The sequence below is a fragment of the Stegastes partitus genome, unplaced genomic scaffold, assembly GCF_000690725.1.
Source record: "Stegastes partitus isolate 25-593 unplaced genomic scaffold, Stegastes_partitus-1.0.2 Scaffold1199, whole genome shotgun sequence".
Classification (NCBI taxonomy): Eukaryota; Metazoa; Chordata; class Actinopteri; family Pomacentridae; genus Stegastes; species Stegastes partitus.
Genome location: NW_007578930.1, coordinates 3042 through 13343, shown reverse-complemented (window position 1 = coordinate 13343; position 10302 = coordinate 3042). Strand labels below are relative to the sequence as shown.

Genomic DNA, 10302 nt, shown 5'->3' with positions numbered 1-10302 from the left:
TCTGATTTTGTGCCTTGGATGGTTCTCATGCTGGAATATTCCTCTTCTGCAGACTGAGAGTCAACTTGTCAGCCAGTATTTTGGTTTATTCACAGACATTCTTCTGTAAATGCCACCATCCAAACACTTCTTGTGCTCATGCAGCTTCATACCATCACACTCCCACATTGTCAGGACTATGCATTCACTGTGGTCGTGCTGAACAGGTTCACCCCCAAACAGCTGAACTCCAAATTTATCTTGGTCTCACCTGACCAAAGAATGTGCTCCCAACATCCATTAGGCTTTTTTTTTTCATGTTATTAAGCAAATTTTTATCAAGCAATTAGGGTTTGAACAACAAGCAAGGTTTTTTCTTGGACGTCGTCCACAGAGGTTGACATTATGAACTGTCCTTCACACTGTCTGGGCCGTCGCTGAAAATCCAATTTTCATCAATAATCCCCAGGGCAAAGTCTGAAGCAGCTGTTTGTTTATTTTTCACAGCTTGATTGTGAAAGTCACGCGCTGTCTGTGATGTTATTAACGGAGGACGACGACTGCAGCTCTGATTAGTGGTACTGTGGCTTGTTCCTGCTGTAACTGCGGTTTTACGTATTTTTAGTTTATCTGTACGTATCTTTCTCTGTAAAGTCTCACAACCAGATTTTTAAAATTCCTCTGGCACTTGTTTTCTTGTTGTCTTCCATGTGGAGCCATGATGCAGACATGCAGCCCAAAGAGCCCAAACTAAGAATGTTCTGCTGCTCATTTTTGAACCATCTTCATGCAGTAAGACTGAGTTTCCTTAATTTCCAGTACAATCTTCATAAAGATTTTTTATTAGAGGAAATACAACTGTTCAACTTAAAAGTTACTGAGAGGTGATTCAGTCTTGAATCATTTGACATTTAAGTGATATTACACACAGACGTTCTCTCTTCTCTTGTGTACTGTATGTTAATCTGGACAATTAATAAGCATGGCACGTATTTGTTGCTTATCTGCTTTTATATATATCTTTAACTGCCGTTATGCTTTCTTGCGCACTGTTTCTGTGGCTGTAAATGTTGTTCTTACTTCCTGGGTCTCCCCCTATAAAAGAGGTCTTGATTTTAACGACGCCACCTTAAACAGATTAAGCCTGATTTGCAGTAATTCCACTGGATGACAGCGCTGTTAAATAAATTTAATGTAGCTACTGCAAAATCACAGATGATTACCACGGAGGGACTCTGTTTTAACGAGCTGCAATCATAAAGAAGCTGCAATCAATAAGGAAGAGGGAGACGCTTTGTGAATTAGAATTGCGGTTAGCTGTAGGTTGGTTGCACCTCCGCAGAAAACACACAACAACCTACGAGACAAAAGAACAAGTCAATCAAGATGGGAACACCAGCAGTAGATGCCTCATGTGCTAGGTGAGGTGTTCCCTCTTGTGGATAAACATCAACACTGCAGTCTGCATTTCATGTCATTGATAGCTAATTGGGTCTTTTTTTTTTCATGTATGTTTGCGATGAATAAAACTCCACAGCTCTGAGAACATAGACTTTATTTATTTCATATAAAAATGACACAAAAACTTTCCAAAAAATTTTTTTTTTTGAACAGGTGCATCAGGTATCTTCACAGACACTAGGGGAACACAGCGGGACCTTCACACCACATCGCCTCCATCAGTTCACATCCACTGCATTTATACACACATATATATATATAAACACAAACCTGTACAGTAATCCACCAGCAGAGGACAGGGTACGCCTGGCCCAATCCACTCCTCCTCTACCTACATCCCCGACTCCTCCTCCTCCTCCTCACTCTCCTCCTTTTTTTTTCTTTCTTTCCTCCCCACTTTTCGTCTTTAGCTTCAGCTCTTTCTTTCCCCCTCTTCCTGACCCTTCATGTCCCTAAAGCCCTCCTTCTCTGATTGGTTCCAGACGTGCCACTGAGCTCTTCTTGCCGACTCAACATTCCACAGCTGGAGACTGCACACACACTCCAACACACTCGCCGACTTGCTCCCTTCCCCCCTACAATCTTAGCAAAAAAAAAAAGAAAAAAGCACAGTTTTTTTTTTTCTTTTTCTTCTTCTTTTTTTTTTTTATTTTACAGCAGCTCAGTGAAACACCAAAAGCCTGAAATGGCTCCAAAGCATTCCTCTCTGAGCAGGAAGACAGAGGCAGGAAAAAAAAAAGCTGAAGGAAGAACGTTAACGTTAAAAAAAAAAAAAAAAGAAAGAGAGAAAACATTCTTTGGCTCTCATATTTACAACTGTGTCATTCATATGAGGGATGTTTTCCTTTGTGTTCCCATCGTAAATAGGAACGCTTCCAAATGTCTTTACCAGTCAGGTATGTAGATCAATTCACATAATGAAGCCTGCATTATATATATATATATATAAAAAGAGAGAGAATATCCATTAAAATGATGAATCAGACAAATATCAAATTGCAAACCCCTTTTTTTTCTCTGCGCGCACAGAAAGAAAAAGAAAATTCTTATAAAATGCTGAATCAGCTCCAGATGGCGGCACAAAGAGCCAAAACAAACAGAAGTTGGGAATCACAGAGCAGCAAATGCGCCTTAAGGATAATGACTAAAGGCAGGTGGATGACTGAATTAGATAATCGCAGAAAGTGCCGAAAAAAGTATAGCGAGTCTGAACCTTTCAGTCCTGCTGCACACACACACACAAAAAAAAAAGACACAATGCAGTCTATTTAAAGACCAGCTTTCAATACAAAGTTCTACTTATGTGCACAATTATAGTGTTTGCCCTCAGACAGACAGTTTGAGGTCACCGGTCCCTGTCACCTTCCACACATTCACATTTCCTCCTCTGCTTTGGCCTGACAGAAGCTGCCGACGTGTCACGACCGAAGAGAGGAGGGAGGCAAGGCTCACAAAACCACACGAGCATCATGGGTAACAGTTCTCTACAGCTGCACAGATAATGGCAAATTCAATAGGGGGGGGTTGGGGGGGTACAATTAATCAACAAAAACACAAGTTCAGGTTAATACTGATGCGGCAATTTGGTCTCGAAGACTGTGGATACTGAAGGTTTGTAGTCTTTCAATCAAAATAGGAAAAAACATACAGTGTGCAAATAAAAAAAAAAAGTACTTTGGCACCAGGGAAGACAGCAAGGAGTTGTTTCATAAAACTGTTTTTTTTTTTTTTTTCCTCCCAGCTGCGATAAAATTTATTCCCTGTAGATCCATTATGGTTTTCTGGGGAGAAGCTGTGCAGATGGAAGCGTCTGATTCGTCTGGGGAGAAATCGCTAGAACTGTTAAATCTTGGCAAAAGAGGATTTTTAGAAAGTGGGGATTCAATTTAAAAACTAAACATCTGCTGCTGCGCTCTACACAGCCCTTCAGCACTTTAAAAATCATTTTTTTTTTTTTTTTTTTTTGGTTTCAAAAGAGACAAAAATAAACATACATGCCACAAATGTGTATCGGATTCTGAGTCGGCACACTGGAATTGGCCTCTCCTGTGTCGGGTCGGGTCGGTCCGGGGGTCGGTTCGGGCTACTCTGGCTGCTCGTTCAGCTCCATGTCGGACACCAGGATGTTCTTCTCGGCCTGCTCGGCCTGGCTGGAGTTGGTGCGGCTGTATCGGGCCCCTTCGTAGGAGCCCCGGGACCCGATGGTTCGCCGGCGGTACAAGTAGATCACGCCGACTATCAGCACCACCAGCACCAGGCCCGTCACCATGATGACGATCAGAGTGGGCAGGTGGTCACCGTCCACTAGGCAGAGATGGAGGAAAGGAAATAATTCACTTTATGGCAGAAAACCAGAAACAATTTGATTGATCTAACTTGGTTTTTTTTTAGTGTATAACCCTGAAAACTAACAGATAGATTTAAAAAAGTCAGTAGACAGGAAGTGTTACCAGTCAAATTAACAGCAAGTTTAGCAAATACAAGTGATTGTATGTCATAAAAAAGTAATATAAATACTTCCAGTGTGCAGGAATGTGCAAATATTTATGCTAAGCTTCAAATAAAGCAAACTTACTTGTTACAGCCGAAGTTTCAGCAGCTGCAAAATGAACAAGAGACAGTTAGTGTAAGTCAGCTGCTCCAGTGTTTAACAAGTGATTTTGATTGCACTCGAGTTTTGTACTTGAGTGATTCCTCAAGGTGCCACTGGGATGTTTTTTTATCCTCCCATCACCGCAATCAGTTTAAAAGTTTAATCCTCCGAGCCTCATAACGCACTGGCAAGTTTGAAAGTCATGTTATCTTTTTTAAAAAAAATCACTAAAAAAAAAAAACTACCATTCATTAGAGCCAGAAACTGTAAAAACAGAAACTTCCCAACAGTCCCTGAACTAAATATGTGTGACCTGCAATTTTGTTGGAAAGAAAAACTGAATCTAGGCTTAAAATCATGACATTTCATCACAATCACTTCATTTGACGTGTCGTATGGAAAAAAAAAAAGAGCCCAAACTCTACTATTCGCTCTAACTAGATTCGACAAAACGCTACAGTTTCTCTGCTCTTCGGCGCCATTAGTGACTCCACACCAATCAGCAGTCATGCAACAAAAATTCGGGGACTTTGTGGCTGAACTGCAGGCTGTTTTTCCACAGAGCAGATAATAAGAAAGACTGAGAGGAAAACGAAACACACTGGATCAATAAAATAAATGCAGCATGACTGTTAAAGAGCATGCAGAGGAGCAAGTTGTTGGACGATTCTATTTGAGTGATTAAACGTCTTTTTACAGTTGATGTGCAGAATGCAGGTTGTACAAAAACTCAAGTCGCAAAATATCTATCATCAGTGGAGCCCCAATTTTTTTCCCCAGTATTGCTAACACCTGTGGGCACTTAAATAAATGTTGTACACAATTTATTTTTTTCTAGTTTATGGCAATATAACTGTGTCATGCTACACAGAAGACATGTTTGAGTTGTTTCTATTCGTAGCCATGGTTGTGCTGTTTCCAAAGAGGTGCAGGACTTTATATTATAGTGAAAAATGAGCCGACAGGAACACAAAGAAACTGCCTGGGGGTTTTGAATTAAGGCATGGGTAGGCATCATCATTGTTTTCGGCAAACTTTGCAATGTTTTAACTTGGTGTTGACAAGCTTAGTGAGCTAAGTGGCTGAAGAAGTACTCAGATGCTTAAATAAAGTTAAAGTAGCCACACAGCACCGTGAAAATACTCCGTTACAAGTAAAACTCCTGCATGAAGAACACAAAGTGTAGTTAAAGCTTTGATATGTTATTACATTTTCTATTGTTAGGATATTGAATTTCCCTTCTGGGATAAATAAAGTATTTTTCATTTCATTTCATATTACCAGTGGTGTTACTGTTGTAGCTTCTGCAGGTGGAGCTACTTTATATTGAATTTTATATACAGAGATTAAATAATTTAAAAAAAACCTAAACATTTGGTTGAGCAACTCACAGACATAGACTCCAATAAAGGTTGGAAGGTTTAATCTTTAGCTCTGTGTTGTATTTTTAATGTGTTGCATTCACCACTGTGGGAAATCTTCATCTTAAAAATGCTGTCAGATAGATTCAGAGAAGAAAGTGCAGCATTTACCACTGAAATGCCTCAAAAACTGGTTACTTTACACCACTCGCTGAGCTGAACCTGGTGCTGAAACGGCCTTTACTTGGTTAAACGGACTTACTGCGAGGCCTTTTGCAGATGACTCCATGCGTTCGATTCCTGCAGGATCCCGGCTTCCACAGGCCGCTGTTGCTCTGGATCCAGAAGCAGGAATTTATCGACAGCACGGAGAAGGCGACGTCGTGAGCCTCCCAGTTGGTGTACGACATCTCCGTGTCCTCGCTCCACACCAGACCTCTACCTGCAGCACATTCAGAGGAGCTTTAGAAACACCCTTAAGGACAGACTGTGGGGTTCAGTTTTATCCTAATTTGACATTTTAGTTCAGTCGTAGAAGTTTCCAGTCTTGGATTTAATCTCCACATTAGCCTACGAAGCATATTTTCACTCATTTCCCTCATATTATCTAATTGCTCCGACTGATAATGATACAGTTTAAATAAATTAACTTTCTCGAGATAAGGCACCTTGCTTTATCACATTTATTTGACACGAGAGACACAGTCTTAATCAGGTTTCCTCTCCTTAATTAATTGTTTAATGACTATACTACAAAAGAAATCACAATCAATCAGGTAAAACTTATTAAATTAGGGAAGTTATCTGCTTGCAATTTGCCTAAAAATAGTGTAAAATTAATAAGGTGAAAACATCTGAAGGTTAACAAGTCTGCTGCTGCTGCTGCAGAGAGTGATGCTGGACCTTTCACGCTGATGCCCAGCCAAGCTCCATGTGCCTGTTCCGCATAGCTCTGGATGTGCTCCCATACAAATCCGTTCTCTGTTTCGTCCAAGATGGAGAGAAGTTCTGCTCCCACTAGAAGAGAGAGAGAGAGAGAGAAAAAACAAACGGTGAAACAGACAGAGATGGAACACAGCAGAATTGATCATGTGGGGAGATTGAACAGCGGCACCACAGGCTCGATGAAACACGTCTAAATTTAGACGTATCGATGCGTTTTGTCAATTATGTGTGCTGTGGAGAAGGTCAGGAGTGTTGCATTTAATTAGTTTTCAATTCAGTGTCATGAGCTGAGCGGGCAGGACAGCAGGAGCCCGAAACGCTCCGCAGGAACAAACTCAACTGTGAGGTTGTAGTTTATTTACATTAATCATCGAATCGTGATCAGTTTATCCATTTGTGGAGAAACAAAACGGTTCTCGGGTTAATGCCGGCCATCCAGTTGTTAGATACGTAGGGTCAGAAATAGAGACCTTGGAGCAAGTTAAACATAGCCAGGATATTTTTTCTTTATGTTTTCTGGCTTTACTAAACCTAACAACCGAAGCTGGTTATCGACTTGTTAAGGCGTCCCAGAGTTTCTAAATCTAACATGGACATGTCTAGAGCTGCTCACAAGAAGAAGAAACTATAACCGTGAACCAACACGAGGAGTTTAAAACTACAATACAAGCTAAAATCCTCACAGCTGCTGCAGCCAAAACCAGGAAGGAAAGCTGCAAGAAAGTGTAGACAGTGTGAACTTTCACTTAAGTTGTCATTATGCAGTAGATGATAGGATAACGAAATTACAAATGTGGTCCCTCTATGATGAAATTATGATGAACTATTACTAAGAAATGAGAAATTATGTAAAGAAAAAATAATCAAGTAACAAAAATAAAACTATTTTCATGTTAATGTGGAGGATTCATTTAGTAATGTCACACTGAATATGATATTTTCATAGTGTATATGACCTGTTTTATTCTTTCACCTGCTTGGCGGTGTCACATAGTTCTGGGAGCAGGTAAAGAGCAAACATAAAAGCATCATCCATGCCGATAAGTACTGCACATCTTATAAAGTCAAAAGGCTTTTGTGCTTCGTCATGATATATAAAAGCCCGTATAACAATGAGGTGGCTTTGAAATTGCAGCTCTGAAACCTCGTGCTCTCCTCAGACACCCTCTCATAATCTGCACATCCAGCTCCGCAGGATCCTCCAGGAATGGTGCTGCCATTTTAAAAGAGAATTGACGGCCATTTATATTATGATATGAGTTCATCTGTTACCTTTAGTGTAATCTGGTCAGGCGCAGGTTTGGTCTTCAGCAGAAGTAATAAATGAACCACCATCGAGCTAAACCTGCAGTTACCTCACTAAACCTAAAGTCTTGCCTCTGGAGTTTTGATTTAGCTGATAAGATCAAGAGGAATTCTACAGGTTGCACTTGTCAAACCAGTGAAAATAAGCCAATAAAAAAAAGAGTTTTGTGTTTACTGTCTTGCTATAAATAAGCTTTCTAAGAGAGATGTTGAACAGATTCGGTCTTCCTCCTTTTTGCAGTATTTAAAATTAACCAAGCCGAGTGTTTGTGTAATTTTTAAGGTAATAAGAGTCAGTTTTTCCACAACAGTTTGCGTACTTTTCTTGCAGGATGTGCGTGCATCCTGCTGCAGCTGAAGCATTTGCAGGTTGAAGGCGTAGCAGTGGTTTCTGAAAGGCACCCACGCCCACTCTCCCAGAGACTGGGGGCACAGGCCAGGATAGATCCACTGGTGAACCACAGGCTCTTCTGGGAGCAAGAAAAAAAAGCTGGGATGAGCACATAAACGTGATTCATTGCTGAAGTGTTACGTGAGATAATTCATGATCTCCTCCTGACTTGTTGTGAACACTGTGTTAAATTTGGTCGTTGTGTCGAATAAATACCACTAATTTGACAGATGGCGGCCTCCAGTTTAGCATCACAGGGGGTCCTAGTCCAGTGCCCTGTGGTGGTCATGTGACCGCATCCAGCCATCTGATTGGACTCCCCATCTTTCCAGTTCGAATATGAAACGTCTTCATTACCCAGCCATGTGAAGCTCCGTCCCTGGTTTAAACATTTTTTAAAAAAAGGGTTGCAATTTACCGCCGTTAATCACACATTGAAAAACTTTTGTAATAGCAGTATACAACAGAAGAGACTCCACCCCTGTGCAATATTACTTAAATGTCAAATGATTCAACATTGCATCACTTCTCCATTACTACATTATTTCTAAGTTGAACCGTTGACAATTTTCCCTCGTGACCAATTGAAAATAAAACCTATATTGAAAATTCAGACTGTAAAGTAGAAACTCAATGCAACAAAAGTGAATCCACCTGTGATCACTGATAAGTTAGAAAACCTGTCAGTTTGAAAATCTTACTGTGATGCTTCACAAAGATGAAAAAGAACACAGGGAGATCAAGTAAAACTCGGTTATATCACAGTGTCAGCAGCAATCAGGAGGTATAGAAGGAGTCACAGCACCACTAATCAGAGCTGCAGTGGTCGTCCTCCTAAAATGGCTCCACGGACAGTGAACTACTTTCACAATTCAGCTGTGAAAAGATTGTGAAAGCAGCTGCTTCAGACTTGGTACAGGGTTTATCAATGGAAATCAGAGTTTATGTGAAGCTCAGACAATGTCAACATGTCAGGATGCAGCTCAAAGAAACCCTTGCTATTTGGCATTAACCTGCAAGATAAAACTTTGTGAAAGAAGATGAGAATGAAGAGAACCCTGATGAATATTTGCAGCACATCTTTTATAATTTTTTTTTTGGCTCAGACGAAGTCAAGACTACCACAGTGAATGCATTGTCCTGACAGTGAAGCACGGAGGTAGTAGTATCATGATATGGGGCTGCATGAGTGCGATAGGTGTTGGTGAGATGGTATTTGTAGATGCACCATGAATGTCTGTGGATAATCCAAACTGAACACCTTTGGGGTATTTTAAACAAAAAGGTAGAGCAACACAACTCCTCCTGAAAAAAATAGTGTCTGAAGAATGACAGAACATCTCAAAGCATCAAAAAAATCAAAGATCACAACATCAGTGATGTATGCTGACTTTTGTTGCATTGAGTTTCTACTTTGGGGTCTGTATTTTTTATATCTTAACTCTATGTTGTTGCCTTTTAAGTTTACATAGGAGGAAATACTCCACTGTTCAACTTTCATCTGACTTTGTAATATCGCACAGCAGTGGGCTCACTTCTGTTCGTCACTGTATGTGGTGAAATATAATGAGATTTCCGTAGGTTATTAAACTCACTCCATAGTTGTAGAGGCCGATCCAGGCTGGCCGGTGCAGGCTGTTGATAAGCAGTGTGAGGTAAGCTTGCTGGAAAGGATTTGTCACCGTGGCCAGGGTCCCGTTCAAAGATTCACAGAGGTGCAGAGCGCCGGTCCAGTCCAGGCGCTTCACCACCACCCGGTACGTGACTCCGCCCAGCTCCACCGGCTTCGACAGGGAGTCAGGAATGAGGGCCGGAGCCGGGAGGAGACTCTGGTCTGAAAGTCATATATGATGATTTACTTAGAATTCTGTTTGCAAAGTGGCCTGTGCTTGTAAATACCATTGCTGTGGTTGTTGCTGAATGTCACACCTTGTGGCTTCTGACAGATGAAGCCGTTGTTCTCCATCTCGCAGGCTCTAGAAGCCCACATTCCGGTTTTCTTCTGCTGGCTCCCATGAATCATCACCACACAGTTTCCCTGAGAGGTGACAGTGAAATCATGGCACGACTTTTTTATCACTGGGTTATATCAGACATACCATAAAGTCACAAAAAAAAAAAAAACAGAAAGAAAACAAATCACACAAAATTAAAAGAAACTCAAAAGAATGTGTGAAAACGAGTAGGAGGAAGTTTAACTTATTAACTCCTACAAGGTACATGACTGTACATCTCACATCTTAATGTTTCAGATCTTATATAAATTC

The 10302-nt window shown here is 40.8% G+C and overlaps 1 protein-coding gene across 1 annotated transcript in view; it reads right to left on the bottom strand.

The window, feature by feature from the left end:
• Nucleotides 1-1517: 1517 nt before the first annotated feature.
• The window catches only part of mrc2 (mannose receptor, C-type 2), a gene marked incomplete at its 5' end in the record, with an annotated part of 11664 nt that continues 2879 nt past the window's right edge, over nt 1518-10302 (bottom strand). Inside the window, 8 exons of the mRNA XM_008297222.1 lie at nt 1518-3744; nt 4016-4039; nt 5657-5836; nt 6298-6411; nt 7965-8114; nt 8252-8414; nt 9631-9869; nt 9965-10073. Coding sequence (XP_008295444.1) covers nt 3524-3744; nt 4016-4039; nt 5657-5836; nt 6298-6411; nt 7965-8114; nt 8252-8414; nt 9631-9869; nt 9965-10073 — 1200 coding nt within the window. The remainder of the gene's footprint in view (nt 3745-4015; nt 4040-5656; nt 5837-6297; nt 6412-7964; nt 8115-8251; nt 8415-9630; nt 9870-9964; nt 10074-10302) is intronic.